General features: G+C 35.4%; 1 protein-coding gene across 1 annotated transcript in view; it reads right to left on the bottom strand.

The window, feature by feature from the left end:
- Nucleotides 1-26,160, bottom strand: part of PLCE1 (phospholipase C epsilon 1) — a 126,216-nt gene that overhangs the window by 81,015 nt on the left and 19,041 nt on the right. Inside the window, exon 2 of the mRNA XM_057381368.1 lies at nt 22,327-23,919. Coding sequence (XP_057237351.1) covers nt 22,327-23,514 — 1,188 coding nt within the window. The 5' untranslated portion in view covers nt 23,515-23,919. The remainder of the gene's footprint in view (nt 1-22,326; nt 23,920-26,160) is intronic.

Genomic DNA, 26,160 nt, shown 5'->3' with positions numbered 1-26,160 from the left:
TTTGGGAGAGCTGAGTACAGTTTTGTTTTGAATTAACTGCAGCAAGTTTTCATGTACATAATAAACTATTCGCRTACTTGAGGCAGGAAAATTTGTAATGGATGTTTCAGTTAACTGTTAAGCAAAAATGGTTGTTTGCTCTTGTTTTAAATAATTATTATAGAAAGACGAAAAAACAATGAAAGCATTGTATGTTGCCATGAAACTCTAGTAGCAGCTTATCATTTTACTGAAGTCCCAAATACTTTCAATTTGACAAATACATGCTTAAGAATGTAGTTTTCTCACAGCATCATCATTCTGAGAATAAGCAGGAAGACTCGTTCAAACAGTACTACGATAAGAACTTGCRGCAACATCAGGGCCAAAAAATCCAGAAAAACAGTACTTTATAAAGATTATATAGATCTAATGGATCTTTACTGTAGTACAGAATAAACAAACAGAGATAATTTCCAGGCCCCTATTTTCTCAGAGTCACATCAAGGACAATCTAGTCCATTGAGGGTAAAGTTTACATATGCTTTTTATAACAGAAATCTCATTAACCACAAAATCTACATTAAATATATAAATCTATTGTAATACTGGCACAAAAAAGGGCAATGCTGTGGTGAAAAAAAGTCATTTCCTAATTTCCACCTGAGACATGTACTTCTAAAAGCTATTTTAAAACTGAGTCTTTATATTCGAAAAGTTATGCTACAATGAAATCTGTTTATGAAGATGTATTTGTTAAAGACTACATGAAAACAAAAAATGAAGCAATGATGGAGGTCTAGCTGCTTATGAAAACATAAGATATAAAGCTTGAGCACTAATTTAGTTTTATTAAAATGACTGATACAAAAAAGACACTGGCTGAAAGGTGTGATCCCTTTCTAAATCAATAGAGAGGTAATGAGTAAAGGTGGCAACAAATACAATTCCATAAACTAAGATGGGTTTTGCTAACTGCACCCTCAATATGTGCTTGACAAATGTGCAACTGTAACTCAGAATTTTGTCTAGTCATTCTTTTTTTTAAACTTCTGACTGGCTGACTATATATTTTATTCATTTACGGTGCATTAATCCCCTGGACTTACTGACATATCAGCAAAAGCCATATCCACATGCTACTTAGCAAAATTGTCATTTAGTAAAACGCATCTGTATATTCCATAACTTGCCTTTTTTATCATTGTGTACACACTTTAAAACAGGAACTTGCATTTTTTCTGCTTCTTGGAGAATAAGCCCCACAACCTAATGCTGCCAGACTACCGTAGTACATATGACTTAACATTATTTGTAATGTATCAACCTTTGGTTCCCCTTTGTGTTATGTTTTTGTAGCGGCACAAATTAAAAATTGATATTTGGACCCTTTACTGAAGTTCTGAAAGCTTTGTCATGAAGTTCCCAGATCATTTGCTTTTAACATAATAAAGCAAACCAAACTACAAAGGTATCCCAAAGGAAAATTCCTCCTGCTATTTAAGTGAAAATAAGACACATTGTCACAGAGGTAGAGTTTGTGTTCACTACATGTAACCATCACAACTTATTCTTACCAATYATCAGAGCTTAGGTACAAAAAAAGAACATTACCATGTTATTTTTACAAGTAGGTACTTGGATTCCTCATTTACCAACCTACACAATAAATTGCTTGCGCTGAATCAAAAGCCCTGTTCATAGTTTAAATTCCTGAACCATATTGCTTTACTGCAAGACTAGCCCAGTAYATTTAAACTTTAGACAATTTCCAGGTTTTTTAGACTATTTAAAAGTRCAACATATGTTTGAGAAAAGAAAACATTTCTCTATCATCACTAGCTTCACATGCACATGATGAGAAAATAAGACAGAACAGTATTTTTAGCATCTATAAAAATATACATAATAATCAGATGTTAACCTGACTGCATTTCTACTGAACATTTCCCTATTGATTATACTGGGTGATGCAATAGATTCCGATTTTTTTTCATTTATATGCATTCAAAAAATTATTTTCATTATTATGCATTCAAACTTTACRTGCATTCATTGCATATTCAAAAACCCAAGTCTTACATAGTTATTATTTCAATATACCTCATTAAAAAATATTGTGTTTTCTTTAAACCCTTGCTGTACATGCAATATTTCTTTATCAAGTCACAGTAAGAGTCAGATATTCATTGGGGTTGTAATGTTGACTTCATTAACTGCATCTAAGTATTTCATCAAAACAATAAAGTAAGAAAAAGAAGACCCTGTAAGTAGTTATTATATTACTTTATAGTTAGAACYCAATACTAAGCAAAAAAGTAGACTTTTGTAACTTTATGTACTAAAATTCTGTAAGTGGCTTTACAATCAATTAAACATAGTAAGCTAGTAAACATTGACATGCAGTATGTCTATTTTAAATAAAAAGGAAACAACACAGACTTTTCAAAATTGCTAATTGTTTACATCTACAGGGTAAATACTGATTAAAAGGAAACTTGTTCCAGAAAGAAATATCTTGCTTAATAAAGCAAGAATATATTTTTCTCCAGCACTACATTCTTCTTTCTGACGAAGGAAAGCTTTCCCGTTATTCCTGCAGTAAGAAAAACTTTTTTACATTTTATATAACATGAACCATACCTTTTTCCCTTGTGCGTCACCATATCCATATCCTATCAACTGGCAGGAAAAGTGACAAAACTGTACAGAAACTGAAACAAGGCAACACAAGCAGAAACTGCAGGTTGGCTTTCGGCAACACAAGATGACAGTCTGTTCCCGTCTACAGAGRCTGCCTAAGAGCCTGGAGAGAAAAGAAGTTGTTGCCAAATCTTAATCCCATTGCTGCATTTCACATGGTGCTGCCTCACCTCTGCAGCTCCTACAAGTCTACAGTCAGTGGAAATCTGTTCCTTGTAAAAACCCCATGAGCATTTCAGTGTGRTCACAGACACACGGATAATAAAATCTGAAACATTTAATATTTAATTTTGCAGACCTACAGGAGTTTGTGTTTACATTACTGCAAATGAAATGATGCAATGCTAAATTTATCTAAAACACTGCCTTAGACTCTTGGTATTGTATGAATTTATAAAAAAAAAAAAAAAAAAACCAACTTACAATGCCAGAAATTAAGCAATCCCAAAAATGTATATAAATACAGAAAAGAAGGTCACAGGCAAGATGTAAACTCACTGTAAATAAAAGTAAAATAATTCTTCCCACATTAGGTTTCTCATCTCTAAGCTACTAATACAATTATTTTATTGCAGAAAATATACAGATTAATAGGAAAAAAAACTTTGATACAAATTATATAAACAGAAGAGGATTATTTCTAATTACGGTCCTCTTGAACCAGTTCCCAAGCACACTGCTGAGGCACACACTGCTCTGCTCTCATGCTGCCGTGCTCCTTCCTACTGACCCACCATATTTCTTCACAAGGGGGCACAATTTAGAAAGGAAAAGCCTGGTTCCCAAGTCATTATTTTCCAAGCCTAAAAATTCCCAGGACAACTGTATGCTACCTAAGAAGGTCACAGAGGAACACAAAGTGGATGAAAGAAATTTTTTGCTAGTGCAGGAACTGAAATAAGCAGCTCTACAAATCTATTTTCTTGTTGATTAAAGATATATAAAGGAGYCAACATGCAAGTACTGCAGTGTACTGGATATTTTGTGTCTTTCCTCAGAAAGGGTCCTTAAAGTGGRTCCTTCTTCAAATAAACATGAATAATTCCATATCTGGTAACCTGGGTAACTTTATCTCAAGAGTGGGCCTTGTAACTATTTAATTAACCCTCAAATACTGCTGTTCAGTAACTCATTCTATGGACAAACACTGATTGAAAAAGCCTATAGGTGAGAATAACAAGTTATGGAAGGGAAAAAAGAACCGTATGTGATAAAGATAATGACAACAAAGGTTAAAAGTAGGAAAGCCACTGACTAGCAGAAGTCTTGAAGAACCAGAAGAACTAGCAGAAGGTGTGAAGTAAATGTGAGAGTTGCACATCTTCTGAATTCTTTTTAAATAGCATGACACACCACTTAATGTCTTTGGGATAYCTTACTTTACAGTTATGGAAACACACAGAAGAAAAACCCTTAAAGATATGCTACAGTTGCATACTAAGGTGTTGGGAAAGTAAAAAGCWTGCAAAACATCCAACTGCTAGTAAAACATGATAGCTTCATTTAGTATTCTCTTACAATTAACAGACAGCAACAAGTACATATAAAGGGCACATGGCAGAGAGCATTATGTTCAAAGAAAACAAATATAATGATTTCTGATTTAATATTATTGTTTTAAACAATATTAAATGTAACATCTTCTGTGCAAGTAATGCAAAAATAGGAAGTAGCTGAGGTCTAAACAAAAAATGTAACAAAACTTCACAACACCTTGTAATTAAACACCCAAAGGTCAGTACATTGGAATCATTTTAACTATTGTAGGCTCTGGCATTACAATACAATTTTCTCACTCTTCCAAAACTGAAGCAAGAACAATTTCACAYGCATGCTTTTGTTGAGTAAGTCCTCCTGGAATACATATAATATACTTTCCTACAGAATCTTTCACTAAAAAAGAAAGAAATAYCATACAAGTACATGTCAAGAACTTTTCTTTAGAACAAAAATCACTTGTTTAACTCTAACAGCTGATTTTCTGGCATTGCCTTGATATTTTAACATGTACTTTAGTACCCAAATTCCCTAATACCAATTTATGGTTTATTTTCTCAAGTGCTGGAAGCCACAAGAAATATTTTAGTGGTTATATTCAGAGAAAATGTACTTTTAATTGACAAGACATGATGGTTCATTTTTCCTAYACACATTTGTGTCTAGAAGAAAACCCCTTGGAATTCCCAAGCATAAAAAGAATAGGGTGAACACCTCTTCCATATATATTGATTTCAGTACATCTTTTGGGGATRAAGATGAATCAATCACTTCTGAGCAGAAGGGCAACAGTAAAACTMTGGTGGAAGGAGAGTCCATATGGGTAATAAGTGAGAGGAACAGCTGYAGTSTCTTCTTGCCTGTTTTATGCCCAATAATRAGTGTGCTTCCACACAGAACAACGACATAGTAGGTACACACACTCAGCTTTCTGCTTTCTTGCTACTGACTAACTCTTKTTGGAATGCATTTATCAAAATCCAGACTCTGATAGGGACAAATCATATAAATATTTAAATATCTCCTAAAGAAAACATTTTAGATACACTTCTAACCATGCTGAGATTTGCCACACAGATGAACTCTTCAAAGAAATCCCCTACCATTATTATACTTGTGGTTTTGAAACCACAAGTTACAAAACTCAGCTATTCTCCCTTGGCTGGCCTATCAAATATTTTACTGGAACCAGTGAGAAACATCAAGAGATGTTCTACCTGCTAATATTTTGAAAAAGGACATCTAAGATGACAAGCCTGTTCCTTCATTTCAGTAAAACCACTTTCTGCATAACAGGTGGCCCTACATTTACTGTGAGATTATCGATGAAAAGATGCTCATCTTTACGTATTCATTCCAGTCTCAGTGGCAGCTTCTACTTCAACTATAAAGTAGGTGAACAACTATTGTTCTGAATGAAGAAAACTTAATATAATGAATAAAAATAATAAAGTTCAGACAAATAGTTGTAATTGTTGTTCCTAATTACAAAAAGATAAACCTGAAGTTTGCTGGAAAGCATCTATGGGCATTTATTTCATAATGTATTGACATTTCCAAGTATACAGACATTCTAAAGGAGACATTAATGATTTCATAGCAAAATGGCTTTGAAAGAAGGTAACTGAAAAAAAAAATTCAAAATATGCAATGAATTTAGCTAAGCAGCTCTAGAACCTATAGCTTTACCTATATCTACTGTGTGCTGCTACGGTTCAGTCTTTCATTCCACAAATGCTGCAGAAATATTCTTTCACAATTTAGAACAAATCACCTGAACAAATGCTATAATTTGAACTGAAAATTCCTATCTCCWGGTCCAAAACAAAATCTTCATTCTAAGTGCCCATGACCACATCATTATCCAAACAGTGTGAACCCTGATACCATCTAGCACAGAAACTGCTTTGCTCTTTTAAGCTTCTCTAATGTGCAGCATGATCCACTATGCAAAGAAATACTTCAAGACAGCCAATCTGTTCTTGGCAGTCCCAGCAAAACAACAATCTAATGGATTTATTCAAATACAATTTAAGTGCACTTCTGGCAGATAAACAATGAAATTCTCTTTCTTCTTCGGGGACTTAGGGTTTGTGTAGAAGAACACAGCGCTATCTAAATTCCATGTATAGTTTGGAATGCTCTCTATCAGCTGAATTTAAGATGATCATCTCCCTATGGTCCGGAACATATTCTTTTCTACACAAGCAGGCTTATCAAACTATTTAAACTGACAGCACTCTGAAGTGCCTCCCTACACACAGAAAGGGAAGACTGAGAGGAGGCAGCTGAAGTCTACATTCATTTAAGTTGCCAGTTTGGAGTTGTTTCTAAGATCTCATGAGGAACTCCAATATCACATGCAGGGTATGAGGTAAGTATTGTCATGACTGAAATTGCTCCCTTCATCCTAGCACAGGATCAGCAAGAAAACCAAATGCTTTTCCTGTCAAATACACTTTTCATGTATTTTTCAGTGTCATAACATTTAGACCTAATAGCATTTACAAGCGATTTCCATTCATCTGTGGAATCCAACAGATGAACAACAYTGTTCCCTTCAACCCACATCAACAACTTTTTTGGTGTTAGCTGTTCTTTCAGGCCAAGGAAGAAAAGCAATGTTTTCTCAATAATGTCAAGGAATTTTAGGTAAACAAACCACTACAAAATTCCTGAGGGATGAGAGCTRAGAGTTTATTGTGCCAGCACGAGTCATAAATGGTGCGACCTGCTTTTAGAGAAGGTGACATTGTCCCCAGCTGCAGGATTTTCTTGACAAAAAGGTGAAGGTGCACTATTACTGAGCTTTGTTTTCCATCCAAAGAGAACTGTTCATCTCTGCAGAAGACTGACTATATGACCTCTAAATTAAGAGTCTGTAAATTCCAAAATAGTTTTAATTTCCCAGTGACCTTTTTCGACACTGCAAAGAGCAGAAACTTTTGCTGTGGAAGAGAAGCAAACTCCATATTTCCTAACAATCTTTAAATACATATCTCATTACCTTTCTACTTCTCTGTCTGAATGGAACTGGAGAGAGCACATATCTGCCAGGAATTGTACTACAGCATACAGCCTGGGGGAAAAAAAAAAAGACTACAACAGCCAACATATTCCCTTTAGTCTGTTTGCCAAGTCTGTCCCAAAGCAGAAAACCCAGATGTAGAACTCTAGTGCTACAAGTTCTCCTACATACCTTTCATGAATTTGTCTGTGTAGGTTTGTCCCAAAGGGCTTTAGTTTCTTAGACATTTTGGAACCTGTGTCTGTACCAAGACATGAATTTGCAATACATTAACCAYTCCTTTCACTGAGAAAGTGTGAGCTGCATTTTAAGCTCTAGTAAATTATGCTTTTCATCACAAATATTCTGTAGATTTGATCCAAACCATCCCTGGAAAGCTTCTCCTCGGTGAAAGGAGAAAAACATTCCCATGAAAAATTATTTCCTCTAAGAACATACATGGGAACTCTCCAGCACATAAAATTACACCAGCAAAGAAGGATGGAAGGCAATAATTCAGGAGACCATTTAAGCAGAATTAAAAAGAAACTGACTGAAACCTAGCTTGCACTTTTTATASCCGCCAAAGACCAACTGGAAAGTCTGCATTGTCCATCACTAAACACCTTGACCTTTTCTTTCTTGTATAATTTCTAAAGCTTGTTGAAAAGTTTTACAAATACTGGGCTGGTGAATACTTTCACTTTCCAAAATATCCAGGAGGAGAACAAGCTATACCCCAAAACAAGTACATAAAACTACTAYAGCTGTACAAATACAGAAGACATGGAAAAAAGTAAGTATGTAAATAACATTTCCAAATAAAAACTACTCAGAGAATCTGAAAGAAAATCTGTAACTTCTAACTTCAGTGTCATGCTCTTTGCTGAAAAATCCTCCTTCAACTGCCACAATTGCAACAAGGCTGGACAAACCCTTYTCTACTGCCTGAGCTTTACAAGGGATTCCATAACTCTTTCCATCAACTGGGTAAAGATAAACTGCTGTACGAATCAGTAACTCTTAAACTGAGTTTTGTCTACCAGCTAAGATTTTTCAGAGGAAGTGTGAATATGTGACAACCTTGTTATGTTAATTATACATAAAACTAACAAAGAGTTAACACTGCCAAAACTTTATACATGCTATGCAACCAGGAAACCGTTATTCCCTTTTTTCTTATGAAGGCCTCTAAGACATAAAAGAAACTGCCAAGTTTCTTTACCAGACGTCTGAGAATAAATCTAACACTAAAAAAKTAGAAAGATGCTCCAAATTATATTCTAAAATAGTGTCTACAAAACTCAGATATTCATAAGTTTCTGGTGCCATATTCTTTTCACAKCATATAGATCAGTATTAGTAATTTGAAGATTTTAATTCTAAATTTTTATGAAAATGTTACCCAGAAGGGTAACAGCCTACTGAACAGCTAYAGATATTTACAAATAACAGAATTTTCTTTCACGCAATGTTTTTAACCTTTCCAGAAGTACTCTCCAAAAGTGCATGTAAGATACTATTCTTCAATATAAATAATAACTTTCTATTAATCTAATCTATATTCTTATTACCTAAATATATTTTGAAAGGTGTTATTATTTGTGAACTTTGAAACTGGAGCTACTCAAATTATTTCTTTTGGCTGGATCATAAAATATAGCTACATGCTGTGTTTAATAATTAAGATTTTCATCTGATTCCACCTACTGGTAGGAAAATTGTTTTCTACAGCCTTGACAATGGTATAAACAAGCAAAAAACCTTTGCCCACAATCTTATTCAAGCAGGAGAGAGTAAAATGGACAACTGTTTTTTTCAACAAGGAATCTGATTGTAAAAGGTGCTAGTGAAGAGCTGAAGGAGCAACAGTCCATTTTTTTTGTAGCTGTGTTGAGGCTTGACTAACTTTAAAGCCTAAACTTGTTTGAAATAGTGAAGACTGAAAAAAATTAATTTCATTTAAAACTGTCCTTTTATACAATCTATTCTATTTAGTGTTTGTCAGTTCTTTAGATGAACAAAATGTTTTCCTTCATCGTTTTGCCAAGAACAACATTTTACTAGATATAGATTTTTAAAATATTTTCAAATATATATGTGAACACAAAGGACATTTTAATCAACAACACAAGCAAACTAAATAAATSTTTTATATAAAGATCATTTGCTCAAAATAAAACTATTTTTGTTTATATTCATACAAACACAAGTATCATGACATAACACTAGTCAAGAGAAAATATCATCTCTGTTCAAGCCATATAAGCACAAAAAGCCAGGAAGGTTGGCTCCATGAYGGGCTAATTCACCTCAGGAAAAGATTATTTTGTCTGGTTTGTAGAAAGAAGTCAGCAAAACACCAAAACTCAACCTTAAACCATTTTGTGAGGATTCCCAAGCTGGTACAGGGATGGATCTTAGAAAACTAAGGTTTGATATATACATATTCTCCTAAAGAAAATGTGGGATCTAGGCCAATTGACCTACATGACCTCCCCAGGCTTGTGAAAAGACCTAACTCTCCTACTTGGTCCCACAAGATGGAAAAAGACCTGCCTCTCTAACTGTGTTCTTAAGTTGGAAAAGTTCTACAATTAGACTGGAAGAGGGCTTCACCACAAATTGCTTCAAGGAGTCTTTGAATACCCTTTAAATATCATAAAAACACTYCCCCCAACAATAATTAGGAAAACATACCTACTCATGTGCCTTTTTTTTTTAATTACTTCTTTTGGGCTTCTTCTTTGGCTGACCATCATTCAGCCAGATTGGACAGAATACTTTAAAAAAAATTAATATGATAGAAGTAACTCAGAATTTCACAGGGAAAAAACAGCAGCATATGGAAAATGCTTAAAAATTTATGAGAAAGGACCTTTTCAAAGGAACTTTAAACACCAAACCTTTTGAAGTKCTGTGTCCTTTCTGGGGGTAAATAATCATACAAAACATCTTAGACACAGTAAGATTTATAGCACAAACCAGAGAACTTACTCCCAATATAGCATACATATGATTCTGCAAGAGTGCAGACCATGTGAAGTAYAAACCTGTAAACATTTTAGCAGCGTTCTACTGAATATGTGTTTCCTGACCAGTCAAACARTTAAAAGGGGGGTGAGCTTGTAAATTCTCTTTCTTCATAAAATATTTGACACAAAAATGTCCCAAAGCAGCTTAGTTCAGAAAGAAGCTCTGTCATACCACAGTGCAAATAACATTTAAATTCCAATTTTTGTAAATAAKGTGAACACTTGTTCTTCTGTATTTTTCAACATTATTTATCTTTGAATGTTGAGAAATARATTAGTTACAAGAAGAATAGAGCCATGAAGTTTGGAGTCACATACAGTAAGTCTGTTGAGTGTACTGTAAGCAAATTTACTGTCAAGAGGGATCTTTAAAAATATTTCTAAARCAGTCAGTTGCTTCCAGTAATAAAACAAACCATGAATGCTTCCATGTGCAATTAAATCTCCCTCTTGTTTGTGCACTATAACTGAATAATAAACCTCCAGAGCTGGGAATGTGGTGCAGCACGGTGCAGACACCTGAACCAGCCTAGTGAAATCAGGAGCATGTGGAAGCAATAGCATTACCTGCTTTTTCCACTGTATTGTATTTCAGCTCTTCCCTTGCCTTTTCATTAGCTAGTGGAACAATGACATAACATGGTRATGACAATTCCATTTCACAAATGCATTGATTACAATATATTTAAATAATTTGTTCCTTTTCAGATTATAAGCACAAACTTACTTTTATTAGATCTAATCTGTAGTAATTCAAAGTATGAAAGACATCACGAAGTACTTCCGTTATTTTCTAATATGTTAAGAGTAAGTTCAGAAAAAAATCAGTTTTAGATATTCGGTTTGATCAAACCTTTATTTCTGAGTAAAGAAATATTCACCAATGCCAATTAAAAGTGATAATGCAGCAGAGAAAACACAWCAAGCTTAGCAATAAAACTGCATGAATTATTCTATCCACCAGATGGCATATGCCTCACATCTTACTTCAAATGCAGTAAAACCTCAATGACAGGTGCAAAGATTAGATTTTTTTTCTGTTTCTTTTTCTTCTAATGTACAAATCTCRATAATATTTTAGTATTTCTACAGTTTCAGCAAATGAAACCATATGTTCTGTAGCCAGGGTATGGAAGAATGAGTTAATTTCCACACAGCCCATCTACGAGCTGTTTTGAAACCTTAGCCTTTGCTCTCCTAGCAAGGAGATGCTAACACAGTTCTATGAGGAAAGTTATACCTGTAAAACTACTCTTGCAGAGATCTGGGTCAGCATAAAGATAGTGTAAGGMTTCTTCTCTAATAAAGTCTTATTGTCAAAAGGGCTGCAGAAAGACAAAGATTTTATCACCATGGGTATCGTATCACATATTCATAGTTACCCTTAATTATAYATGTATGTGCACGTGTACATGCATMACACCAGGTATATGCATCCAAACCAGGTCTAGATGCAGCACCCTAACAATACTTTCAGATGGCATTTCAGTGGAACTTAAATCCAAATTTTCAAATTGGATCCYTGTAAATCAAACTTGTAAATCACCAAGACTTCTAAGTGTTGCTGGTCTGATTATGAGGAACGGAAAGCATTTGGCATCTTGAAAATCATGGTAGTTTTATCCAGTAGACTAATTAGGAMTTTTTTGTGTCTAATTTAAACACACAATTTTGGCTGCAACTCTTCTGAATAGTACTAAAGTGTGAATTCTAYCTTTAAAAAAGTGTAATGGGAATTACTGTATAAACAAAGCTTTCTCAGATCATCTCCTTCCTGACTTGGGGGAACAACTCTGACAAAGAATAGTTCAAAACATCATGCTTTCTTTGGCTCATGACAGTCAGACCAATTGCATCTGTCCAAGGTAGTTGGCTAAGTTAAAGGCACTATGTTGGACAATGTGACAACATTTGGCTGGACAGGAGCAACTTGCAACAATTAGCAAAAARCAAGTAGCAACAGAACGTGAAGCAAATTATCTCCTCTCAGTCAAAAACTACAAAATTTGATCCACCCAAATCAAGGACTCAGTCACAGGTTTCCAAGCTGTGGTGCACATAATATTAATGATACACAAATGTCACCTAAGCAACCAAAAACCTCTTCTTACATGTGGCCAAGTACTGCTGCTACTGTGATAATGGTAATATATGATCAAGGTGAAGTTGGAAGCTCTGCTCTGGGAGAAAGGTGGAAGTCTGCAAGTCTCTGGAAAGCACAGAGATTCAAAGTATCAGCAGCAGTGTTAAATTTTCTGATATGYCTCATCTTAGTCTTCTAAGAAACTGTTATTCTAAGCTTTCCAAAATTAGTTTCATTCTATTTCATAATTTAATTTCATTTATTGACCAGGCAAGAATTTGAAACTAATTTTKATCAACCTTGAGACTCAGTAATTTTTCTTGCAGATCTATTTTTTTTTTTAAACTAACACCTATTTTTTAAAAAGCATGTAATTTTCATCAAATAGTTTCCATAGCAKAAATATTGCAGAGGAAAAAACCCCTATAAAATATCGTCTAATTACAAACCCAAGAAGGTAGTATAATTGCCCAGCAACTGAGCCCTGCCACACATACTTGGCTTTGTCACATCAAGCCTTGCCAAAGTTTCCCAATTCACAATGATTTAAAACTCAAATGATGACTACAAATCTCTCTCCAAATTCTATTTAATTTCCTTTATATTTCTACTTGAAAGTGCAAACTCTGTACATAACTATGATGGTAGCACTAGCATTGGTTTACATATGTCTTGGCTCCACACAAAAGCAGCAAAACTCTTAGTTCTGTTTAGGTTTGAAAACAAGATTTTGTCGGTTTTTGGTCTCTACATTTTTCAAGTCCCAAAACTCAAAGGACACTTTGTCAACTATCGCTTTTATTTTCCTTCCAACTTTTTCATAGAACACTGGCTCCTTTTCATTAGTTCTTTCAGTTAACTACCTTTCATATCTCATTAGCAAATTCGCCCACTACTGTTAAATCAACTTCCACRTCTTTCACTTAATGAAAAAAAGGGCTTTTAAAGTTTTTGTTCTCTCGGCTCCGCTGAGTCACAACCACATGGGTATGTCCTGTGAATCTGCTTTCATCTTGGCTGTTGTATTCCTTGTGGTTTTTTGCAGACTGGAGAAATTTAAATTCAGCAAGGATCAGAGGAATCYGGTCATTAATGCCTAATATAAATACTAATTAGCAAATACTTCTTTTTTTCCTGATGAGTAACAGTAGGAAAAAAAACAAAAAAACAAACCCTTACAAATGTACTATGGTCTATGRCAGTTTGATTTAACTTTGGCCAAAAATACTCAATCTTTTGGAAAGCCAAATGCAGTCTAAAAGTGTAATAGTACAACCATTTGCATATGTAAAGTTGGAATGCTGTTTACTAACTTTCACATGAAAAAGAAAATCCCCAAAAAGAATGCRGAAAGAAAGAAGACAAAAGAAAAGTTTAAACTGAAATACAGGACAGATGCCACTTGGGAATTTATATGAACTCCACAAAGCTGGACTTAAAGCTAATAGAAGTAGGAATGCCCATTAAGGCCACACAATTGCATGAAGAAGGAATTTCAGCCTGAACTATTAGACTCAGCTAAATGTAGATTGTAAATACTATGAAAAAGTACTATCTAAAAGTAGAGAACTAAAGGGAGATATATTGGGAAGTTTTTTCTCTCTACAAAAGATTGAAGGATTAAGGAGACTTCATAAAGACCACCAGTGCAGGAGATAATAAGTACGTTGAGCATAAGTTCAAGAATGGCACTAGGAGACAAGATCAGGCAGCTCCTTGACAGGCTTGAAGTGAAAACAGCAAAGCTACTTATGAGGACTAAYAAATAACTAGAATTTTCAAGGGAGAGAGGAAAATGCTYCCCCCTTCCCATCACTGAATTTAAWGAGAATTCCTATGGAGACTTCCAAGGTCAGGAAGCCTCGAAAGAGAGAGCAGATCTTGTGGAAACATCCACCAAAAGGAACCTGGTGAGGAGGAGTCTGGAAAAACCATAGAGAAATTAAGAGAGTGCAAGCTGCAGGGGTAAATCTTTTTCAAACAGCAATAGCTGGACCAAATCCTGAGGTAAGCATGCGTAGAAGATTGCAGAGCCCTTAAAATGGTTTAGGATAAGGYCTATAAATGGGTAAACAGAAAAGACAGTTGAGGTGCCTTGTCTAGGGGAGCAAACACATGCATGCTCTGAGCTTCTGGAGTTGGGACCTTCACGACAGACACAGCTCTTCCTCTGCTACACACTGATAATAAATTAACTGACCTAACAGGTCACTGGAATATTTAAAGCCCTCAGTCCAGGGGATTGGCCATGGGAGGAGACATGCTATCAGCTGACTCTGTGTGCTTTTCTATCATGACAGAGGGAGCAGATTAAATAAAATCTGACCACACAGGTTCCAAAGAAAACTAAAACAGCACAAGGGACAGGTGTGGCTGGATGCCACAGAACAGMCTGCTACACTAGAACAAAAAAGAGAAGGAGCAACAGGTGATCMTTCCACAATCCTACACAGTAATAACCTCAAATCTGAACACAGGGGGCAGTATTTTCATTACTATCTATATAACACCTTTTGGGTTAGTAACTGAGTCATTTAAAGGTCCAGAAGAAAGATGTCTGAAGCGAGGACAAAACACAGCTGCTGTCTATGTGGACATGGAGTAAGTTCACAATGAATAAAACAGAAACACAGTGCACTGCACAAGCCAGTCCTAACAGACAGGTAATATACCAACTATACCCTGTCTTCCCTGATATGCCTGCCCTGCTTTATTCTGAAAATATACATACACAAACTCAGTTCTAAAATTSCAAAGTGATTCGTATGATTACAAAAATGAACATATCATCTATCCAAAGCAGTCCAAAACCTGGGGGGTGGCAGAACAGGACAAATATGATGTAATGGTCAGGTAAGGATATAGATCATATGATAAATCAAAATATTCTCATGCAAACACAAAAACTTGGAACGGCTTGAAAAATTCCATCACACACACCCAAATTCTCCACAGAAAGCTTCAACCTGGTGTTTCCGATGCTCAGTTAATTATTCTATATTAAGTGAGTTCCTGGCTCCTACAGAGCAAAAGCTCTGTAGTATATGAAACATCTAGGTGCAACAAACAGTACTTCATCTTTTGAATTTCAGCATATCTTCGTGCTTGTAATGCTGCCCAACATATTTGTTTTACTCTTCTGTCACTTTATAAAGGTAATTTAATTCTGAAAGAAACCACTGATGCATTTATCTCCTCAGCAGCTAAACTACTGGGAGGAAAAACAGGAAACAGCTGGTCAAAACTAAAGTGTGATGAGAAATTTATTCAAAACTAAAAAAAATATGACTCAAAAGAGATCATCATTTTCAAAGGCTGGATTTGCAGTTTTTACAAAGCAATGGCAAAGAAACTGTGCAAGCTAAAATACATATGCAGTGATTCACAAATGCCTGCTAAAGATGAAAGAACTGTGTTGCTCAAAAGCATTCAAATGACAATAGAAGTCCATCTACAATCTGATGGTTAAGGAAAGCAATAAAAAAAGAAACAAAGCCCCTCTATTTCTAGACTAACAGAAAATAACAGCTGTTAAATATGATTCATTTTATATATTATGATATCTCTATCTTTTCTACAGCCCCAACCCTGTTGAGTGACTTGGTGTGAATAGACCAAAGCTTCCTTTACAGTGACAGCAAAACACTACATCTCAATGAAATGTTCACACAGCAAGAGGTTTTGCACTCTCGTAGTTCTCCCTGACCATATCTTATGCAAGGTAAATTTCAAAAGGACACATAGGCAAACCAGAACACAAGTTAATTTCCTAAAGGGGAAATATTCTGAATGCTCATGAAATAACATGTTTTCCCTTGAAAATACATACATTGACATAAACAAGCCACCAATGCAATCGGAAGATTGGAAACAACAGACAGGGAAGTCCAGTGTCACAGCTTCTATGACAACAGTAATGTGCTTGTATAAAGTAAAATATTTCACACATGCATAGGGTCAGAATGGCCTCAAGCATGCTGCAGGATGCTCTAAGTCTGCAAAGTTACTCAAGATAAATTCCTAACTTAAAACAGAAGATTGAGGACATTTTGCTCTCAASAGTCTTTTGCTTGATCCAACACAAAATCACATTTAGAACAATTGTCCAGGCTTCGGATATATGCTTATGCTTTTGCTGAAAGATGAACGGTCAGAATTATCACTCAGACCTTTATTCAGCCTAGAAGTATTTCAAAGTTGATTGCCTATATGCATTTTTCTTTATAAGTTATTTTTTCTTTGCTCTTACACTCATAACTCTAAATTCCCTAATATTAATATTTGGAACTAGTAGGTAAATMTGAAGGTGGGTTTCCATCCCCTCCCCTTCACTGGAAACTTCTAGGATATGTCTGTTCTGCAGACTACAGAGCAGCACACAGCTACTGAGCTTGCTGAGATAAAAGGAAATCTAGCCACAGCATATGGGGAGTGTTTGGGAGAAGTTTATCTTCTCCAAACTCTGAGTGAGCTCACTAACAACTAACTGCCTCTAAGTCTAGAGAGCAGATGAGATCATCACTTGTTTGTAAAACAGCAAGGACACAGATTCAAGTCCAGAAGCAGGGCTTCCAAGCAGTGTGATAATACGAACAGTAAAAAACAGCATATGCAACTGAAGGGTAGTGAGGGAAGTTTTATTTATTAAGTTAATGATCTCACCTGAGCTACATTACAATGTGTTACACATATTTATATAAAGAATATCTTAAATTTAAAACTATAGTTTTAAAAAGACTTAATTTAAGTTTGGCAAGTCTGTCTCTTAAAAATGTTTGACATAAAACATTTGGTTCATATGAACCCAATAGCTTCATTCTGCACATGCTTCTCTTTCTCCCTCCAAGTAACATTATCCCAACAGGAGATTTTAAACAGATTACAGTATGACCAGGCTTTCACCCATTCTCTAATACTTGAAGGGAATTCCTAAACACTCTAAGAACTAAGATTGCTGTAACTTGAAACTAGAGCAGTTAATAATACATCCTTTGTTTTGCCCACAATTTACTAATGAAGGTCGGTATCTGTTGTGATTGCTTGAAAACAATTTTTACAGTGTCAGGAGGCTGGCATGAAAATAACCACTACATAACCATCACTTTTAATCACCTAAAAAAAGCTCACATTATTTTACCAAGGATTCAAAGTCCAAGTGGTAGCAACACTCAACAGGCATTATAGTTATTGGAAAAGCTAAGGGGAAAAAAACCCTTACTTTCACAAGTATTCATTAGAGTGTTCAGAGACCTGCAACAAGTGCAGGTGCTGATTTCAAGACAAATATAAACCTTTTCATTACTGTTCCATGCTTCAATGCTATCACAGCAACATTCTCTGTAGGTCTCCATCTTTGAGTATTTTCTGTAGTAAAACCAAGTCTTCAATCTCAATGTAGCTGGTTACATTTGAAAATATTAAACAAATCTTTACTTTCACACAATTTGCAGGACAACAGAAACACTGTCTGTTACATRTGTTTTGCAGGTAAATAACAGCATCTAACTATATAATTTTCTAGCAAAATTATTAGGACAACAAAAATAAAATTTWAAAAAAAAGAAAAACAAAAGGAAAAAAGTAGCTACAAATGCCAGGGCTGAATGTTTGTTTCCAGCACTGCCTCACTTCTGACATTCCTGATGAAAGTCGTGTACTGTCACACTGCCCTGAATCACTCTGGTTCCAGTGCTGCACTGGTGTTATTCGCTTTGTTTGGTATGGGAGCACCCTTGGAGTCTCCTGTCACTTGATACTCCATCTCATACATGCTTGGATGGTACTTAATAGCTGTATTATGTTCACCTGTTATCCTGATTTTYAGGCTGTCACCAGTCTGTATCTTCAAGAAAATTTSAAGACCAGAGGGCTCATAACCCTAMATTATCCAATCACTGTACACACACAGAGGACCCAAATACCCTCAAATCTCATGGAGGATGCTTAGATATTGTGGCAAGTAAAATTTTCCAGTAGAGATTTTTCCTCTAAGTTGTTCTTGAAATTTCATACTGGTAAGGCCTAACAATTACTGTCAAACCAAGCTTATTTTATTTCAGAAAATTTTCTTTTTAAAAGATTCTGAAAGATTGTAGAAAAGCAAGATAAATTAAAGTGGATATGGAATCTCATAAATTCAGCTTTCAGTTATTCACTCACCAACAAAATSATCTTTATATGGCACCGTTTTTATCAACTTACACCAGAGCAAAGAACCCAACTTTTCAACAGTTTGTACAGGTAATGGAGATAACTTAGTTTCAACTGGGAAAAAATTTAGAAAAGTGTCCAACTCTAACACTCTACAATGAACCCTTTAATGTGCTGCAGGGAGATTTTCTAAACCAGACCTTCATGCTTCTTTACAGTTCATGAACAGTCACTAGAAGGAAAGTCAGAAAATGTGGAAAAACTGAAGGCATTATAATGCTCTTGCCAAGACTCCCACACTATTGGCTCCAAATACCTAAGTGTGCTCACAGCTAAAACTTATTGTTCATAATTTGGCCCAATGTTGTTAAAGGTATAAGGCAACTATAAAATAATACAAAGTATTCAGCAATTTAGCTCAAACTGTATCACACATTATGGTAGTAAAATGACTTCTTCTACAGACAGAGGGTAAATTTTCTATTTTTAAAGCTAGCCTTTAAAACTGCAGTAACTCAACCCAAAGCAAATATAAGCATAGAGCTTCATTTTAAAAAGTTCAATTTATTTTTACAGCACTTACTGAAGGGAAAACATAATTTCATGCCTATTTGGCTTCTCTCCTGCTTCCCTGATTTTCTTCCAAATAGTCAATTCTGCTCATTAACTTTTTTCTTCGAACAAAGAAACAAGAAATACAGGGTCCAGCTTGTCCTTACCTACCAACTACTTTAACATAAGTAAACAAACTTTTATTTCTAAAAAGCACCATAGCAATAYTAACAGGCAAAATACCGAGTCAGATAAAAAAAAAAATATTGTCAGAGTGGAGAAATACTCCAACCMCTTGCAGATTATTTGCTATGCCATTATATCCTGTAAATTCCTTTCAGCATGCTGGAYGAGAAATTTTATTTCAAAATGGAAAGCTGAAAAACCCCTGTAAAATCTGCCTGTAAACCACACCACAGAATCACAAAGTAGCCTTTTTTTTGTTAAATAGAAGTACAGCATAAACTTTAGCATAAAGAAAAGTGTTACAGTTTAGGTATGCAYGCAAAACTGTGAGGAAAGGGAGTAAAAGTCCATTTAAAGAACWCCATATTTTAAAATGAATAGCAAGAAGTAAAAAATGTTGGGAAAAGAACGTGAATCTAACAGAAAGATGGTATGCCAGCAAACTCAGGCCTGATATTCTTATAAAAGCAACTAAAAACAACCCAGAAGTCAAAGTCAGTGACAATTTAATTTTTTTAGGCTACYTTCTGGCTTAGGGACTTTTATGCTGCTTATTATTACTACCACAAAGGGTAAATCAGATGCTTTCAACTTTTTGTTCCACTTCTCAAGAATCAAYATGGGCCCCTTCATTATATAAATTATGTTTTGCATACATTGGAACAATGTATCTTCCAAGATACTACTAGATATAGAAGTTTATTATTTGTTCTGACAAAATACTGACAATTAAAGGTTACAATTAACTCACCACCTGAGAAAAACCACCAAAAAAGGTTCTTCCAAACACATAGAATTACTAACCCTTCTTTTGTTYATAATCATGTGTTAGCATTTGCASTAACAAGCTCCTGCATTTGGTCAGTGCAAATGTTGTTGAAATAGCCTAAACAGATATTATTTCCATGACTGATAGTGAAATACTCAATCTAKCTGTATTTTCAGAAATGCCAGAAAAGCATGGGCTGACTAAAATTGCTGATGCAGCTCTGAAAGCAAGTGGGACAGCAGAGGGAGGGAACTGAGCTCTCTACAAGTTCAAAATTAAAATCAATATTTAYATTAATTACAAAATATTTGTTTTAGTAATGAATGTACTCAGAATTAATAATCAACTATAAACAAMAAAAAAATTCAAATACTATCTATTAAACAGCAAACAACTTGTGCCTAGCTCTATTKAAAAAGAAATATCATGCAAGATGACTATTTTAGATATCCCTTTAATAGAACATAATATAAAGATTTTTTTTTTACGTCCAGACCCTTTTTCTGTCCTTATCTTTTTAGTAATGGATACTATCAACTGACTCTAGCTCTTTATGGAAATAAAGAAATCTTAATACAGGACTCCTTACATTAGCCATGCATATCAAAAATCTCTGCATTACATTCATTTTACACAGGAGTCATAAAAACACCATGGATACTACAGGGGGAAAAAAGACCCAAAAACTCGATGCTAACAAATGCTGAACTACTATACTAAATCATTACATTAGCTATGAAACACTCCTGTAAGATAAAGCTATAATAGAAACATTATTCTACCTGGAAACAGATGTGGCAATTAATTTTTTTTTAAATTGCTGCCTAATTAGTATTTGGCATTTCCACAGTGCCCTAGCAATTCTGAAGAATGCCAGGTGTATTAGAGTGCTAACTTYTATCTGAGTAGAGTTGAGAAAGCCAGCAGAGTTCTTGTTTCTTAAAGCTCAAGCTACCGGCACCAGGAATGCAATGACACAGCAAAGATAGTACTGACGCCTACAAAATAAGCTTAACTGAAGAATTCAGCTATTATGCACTGCAACTGTGTTGTTGCAGCTGCCATCTGCAGATCTTGAGGTCACTTACAGAGTTTGAGAGAATCACTCCRTGAAAGTCCAGTGAGCTGCCCAGATTTCATACCTTAGTTAATGGTGAACATGGTTACTTCTGTCCCATTGCTTTACCACCACGGCATCATATCAGGAAAAAATGAAGTGTTAGGATCGTAGAGCTGACATACATCTCACAGATCCCAGGATCTCTGACTTTGGTAATTAGTCAGATTGCTAATCCGGGGCAGCTGAGCTGAAGCCAAGCMGTGGGTACCTGCCCAAGCAAAGCAACACCAGAGCCTGCACTCTCATGATCTCTTTCTATGGCAAATTCTTTGCACCTGTGACTTCTTTAATACCTGCTAAAGTGAGGGGCTTGCACTGTTCCAACACGGACAAGCAAATGTCTCCTGAACAAATCCAACAGCCATGTTACACACACCCATCTGATAAGGGTAAATGCTGCACTGKATTTAGCTACAAAAATGAAGTGCAAAATTAGGAAGAAATACTCAACATCAAGACCTGCTTTCTTTATACAACACATAAATTAAATCCAGAGGGGTCAAAATCTTCATATAAAATACCCATAAACATGGGTACATGAAGAAAAATATAACCTAATGTATTATCTGTATATGCAAACCCTCAGTCCCACCTCCCKATGCAGAGGAAGAAAAAAGAAAAAAAACACTCAAGAGGACATTTCAGTGCCTTTCCTTTATTAGGGCTAGAATTTTTATGTAAGGGATATGCACAAATGAGACCCACATTTTCCTACTTAAAACATAAAGGTCTCTATTGTTCCATTACACCAGTACTGCTATGAAAACTTAATTTCTCCAACTTTTTTTTCCTCTCRAAGAACAGAACTACTGTTCACTTAGCTGTTCCAAACAGAAAGCATGCTCAAAGGGTGAGATAAGGGGAAAGGAAGAACAAATTACCACATTCATTAACTAATTTTTTCCTTCTTCCTTTGATTATTAGCATGAAAGATTCCTACAAATGCCCATAATTCATTAAATTATTTTAACCCAGTGCATATGTTCAACAAGTCCATATATTTGTCACATCTGTTAATTTCAGTTTGTGTAAATCCATCTATAATGCTAATAAGCCATAAACACATAGAAATACTATTGCAGAAATAATATTTTACATTAAAATAACAAGAAAACAATGCTAATGAAATGTCTCATTCAGTATTACTGCTTACTAGTTGAAGGCACTTTTTAATGGAAAGGTCATCAGGTTATCAAAACAAACAAGGAAAAAAAAACAAAACAAAAATCACTATGAAAATCTTACCTCATACCATAAAGACTTTTCAAGACAGGAATTAAATTCCCATTTTATGAGGGACTGAATTATAGTTAGCTGTTCTGTTGTAGTCCTAGAAAGCTTCACGCCACTGTTGTTTCTCCTTTGCTCAACATAATTCCAYGCAACAGTTCCTATGTGCCCTGAAGGTAAAGTCCTAAAAATTGCTCTCGTTCCAGTATAAACTGATTTTTTAACCTCCTTATCATTTTTACAGAAACGTCTTATTAATAGAGTAGAACGTTCCTTTTTGTTTCTAAAAAAATCCTCTTCCAATTCTTCTTCACAGTTATCATTACAGTCTTCAAAATGGCTCAGAAAGGGCTTTGAGGGCATTCTTCCAGTAAAGTTATTTCCACAGAAGTTGTGACCTGAGCACGCCACTTTAACCTTTCGTGGTGCTCTTTCCAGACATAAATACTTATCCCTTAGAGCATTTTCATACATCTGCTGTCCATTTTCATTTTCACAATTATTTGTCAACTCCATTATGCTGCAAGTGCAGGCTGGRGAACCAGTGGTGTTACCGTCACCATCGCTCACGGGCTGCAAGCAGTCATCCAAAATATAGCTGTTGTGTAGACTGCACAAAGCCTTTGAAATATTCCTTTCACTAGCACAATGAAAGTGGAAAAAGGCCACTTTATCAGGATCRCTGCTGTCATTCTTATTTACTGCWGTCTGGCTTCTTAATGAAGGTCCATTCATTTTCAACTGAATTTCAGCRAGCATGGCTCTTTCCAGCGAAACAGGAATTCCAGTTTCCAGGCATGCCTCTTCCCCTGCTAAAGGATCACAAGATTGATACAACTGGCTGCAYGGGATATTTCTCTTGTAGTTTTTCTGTACAATGTTACAGTTAATGTTAAGAAATTCCACTGAATCAGAGATGGAGCTTTTCCTCTCCCAGAAGTTTTCATTACTCTTGTCATTAGTCAGTTGTTCTTTGGCCAGAGGGAATAATCTGGGCACTGAGCCCTGAAGACTTTCTTCTTCAAGTCTGTGTAAGTAAGACAGAGTGTGTGTGGTTTGCCTTCCCGAACTGGCAGTATGTCTTTTTATAACACTGGTGTCCAAAGCATTTTCAGTATTTTCATCTCTCGCTGACTGGGCAGGTATCACTTTACCCTGTACCACAGAGAGGACAACAGATGCTGTCATCTCCTCAGAGGTCATCTTGACACAGTCTTTAGTTGCTAGATGTGTGCTGGGGATGGGAGGAGGACCTTCTCCACCTCACACCATGGTTTCAGTGTAATAAAGGATCCAGTGCTAAAGAATCAGGGAACACATGGTAACATATATAYTGACTGTTTGTTCTTTTTGAACTGGCTTTTATAAAAAAGTAATTTTTTTTACTGGTGGGCTACTAGGCTTTTCTAACCTGGGATTACTGGCGTGAAACACTAACATTTTAAAACCAGTTYCTTATTGTGATGTAGCCATTCAGCTGGATTCTCTCCACAATCAATTCTTCTGTCATGTATAGCACACAYACTGCTGCCTCAGACTGTAGATGACCAACCACATGCTCCATGTCACAGATGCATCTCCCCACAGCGCATCCAAAAAGTCGGTTTTCTGTAAAGACATATATAGACATATTGAACACCATCCATGGCACAAAATCCACATCACAACCACAAACACAACAATGTAAGTGAACTGCATCGAGACCTAGAGAATTCCAAAATACACATTTAAATCTGTCTTAAAATTTCACATAGGAATTTTTGAAAATCAGTCACATCCTACATGTTTAAGTAGCTTTCTTCACTATGGATAGCCACATGACTACTGAAAACTAATTATACTGAAACTGTAACACTGACATTGAACATATAAATACTAAGGGAAAATAGAAAATGTATTTTCCATCTTTTTTCTGACTCATAGCCAGGATAAATTAAAATATTTTGAAGAACATAATCAAATTTAAACCTACACTGTCTTCTAAAATAATTCTTTTCCTGTTCAGAACTGCAATTGTTTTGGTGTTACATGGTTTTTGCTTTCATTAAACTGTATGCCGTTACCATGAAATCATGAACACAATATTTTTGCCACAAGTTTACAACTGAAAAAGCATGAAAACAGATTAGACTGGAATACTATGAATATTCTTTTGACTCCTTTGCTTGYATGCCTTAAGCTAAAAAGTTAATCTGCCTTTCACTATTGTCATTAATTCTCAGCTTCTTTCCTGCAAGCTGCATGGTAGAAGTAAATCCTGGAATCCGAAAATATAAGGCTACAGATAGCTCAACAAAGGAAACAGAAGGCTCAAAGAGACACACCTAGATAAATCATGAATCATAGTGAATTAAACAAATGTGCGCTTATACTTCAATTTATCATATTKACCATTGAAAAACATAGAGTGTATTACTAAGAATATGGGAAATGTAGATAGTTATATTAAGGCCTACATTTAATAGGATAATATAAATTCAATAGAAACAAGCAAAAAAAAATTATAACTGTAGCTGCAATAGCAAAAATAGTAGAAAACTGAGGCAAGCAATGAAATCACTGGTTCAGGTAAATATAATAGTTAAATCATCTACAGTTGATAGAATTAGTAATGCTGGGAGGAATGAAAAGCAGGAAAGCTCAGTTAATCTGAAGTGCAAAATCTGTTTTGCTACTCTTCTCAAGTAACTATGATTAACACTTTTATTTTAATCCATTTTAAAGCATCAGTTTTYATTTTTATCGATTACTAACTTTCATCCAAAAGCAGTCTGGCACAAATCAAAAGGTAAAACACCCTTATTAGTTCACATGACATTTGAGGTGCTGTTTTCTATCACAATTAAATTCATAAGTGTAACTAAAAATGTATCATTTTTCCAGGGTGGGGGGAGGGTCACCAAAAAAGGAAAAACAAATTTAGAAGTTACATTTTGCTACAAATTTGTGGCTTAAAAGTTTGCTAGGCCAGGAACAGCRCTATTTCTTCATACAGTAGCTACCACAAGTACATGGAAAAAAATGCAATTTAATGCTTCAGTCRAGATTTCAATTTTACTGGTTTAACAACAGGGAGGGTCACAAAGCAAAGTGACAGAGAGAACAAAGAGCCACAAGTTTTACATTCTCCACCCATTACAAAACGCATATGTGTGCCAGATCAGCCAGAGCAGAGTCCAGGTGGTAAAGGCAGATTCTGTCCAAGAGAGATTTAGCACCAGAAAAGAACTAACAGCTCCAGTTCACAGAAAAATTGTGTAGAAAGAGATAGTAGTTCAATGGAGTGGAGAGCTTGGGTCTTAAGACAGAGTTACATTACCAACACAGTTCACAKAGCACCCTATGAAATACTCCAACAGTACATTCCCTGGTAGTCCCTATACYTTTAAATTGTACCCTGAAATTAATTTCAATCCACTTTCTTCAACCTCACCTATTTCACTACAAAAGAACAAAAAAATCCACACTACCAACAACCCAACACATGCACACAAAAAAATGAAAGCACTATAGCAATTTTCTTATTCTACCATTTCTTATCCCTCTTCCCTGTCCTTCCTCTTCAAATCCACAGATGACAGCTTACAYAGATTTTTTGCCACTACGCACTTGACAGATCTCTTTTATTTATTCTGGCAACCATTCCATACCTTTCAGTCCAAATCTACATAATGATGATGCTGATGAAACGAGAAAGGTTTAGGAAGGAGAATCAGCTGACTTTTTCTTGATCTCTTAAGTTTCTTTCTTGCTATATCAAGTAACGATAATTTTTTGTAAAAGGTATAAAACATGTACATGTATTACTAATTGTCTTCAGTACAGATTGTTCAAGGAATTCTGTGGTCT

Source organism: Malurus melanocephalus, unplaced genomic scaffold (assembly GCF_030028575.1).
Source record: "Malurus melanocephalus ecotype Western Australia unplaced genomic scaffold, MMel_1.1 scaffold_12, whole genome shotgun sequence".
NCBI classification, from domain to species: domain Eukaryota; kingdom Metazoa; phylum Chordata; class Aves; order Passeriformes; family Maluridae; genus Malurus; species Malurus melanocephalus.
Note: the sequence above shows the minus strand (reverse complement) of the source record. Positions and strands in the feature narration are given on the sequence as shown.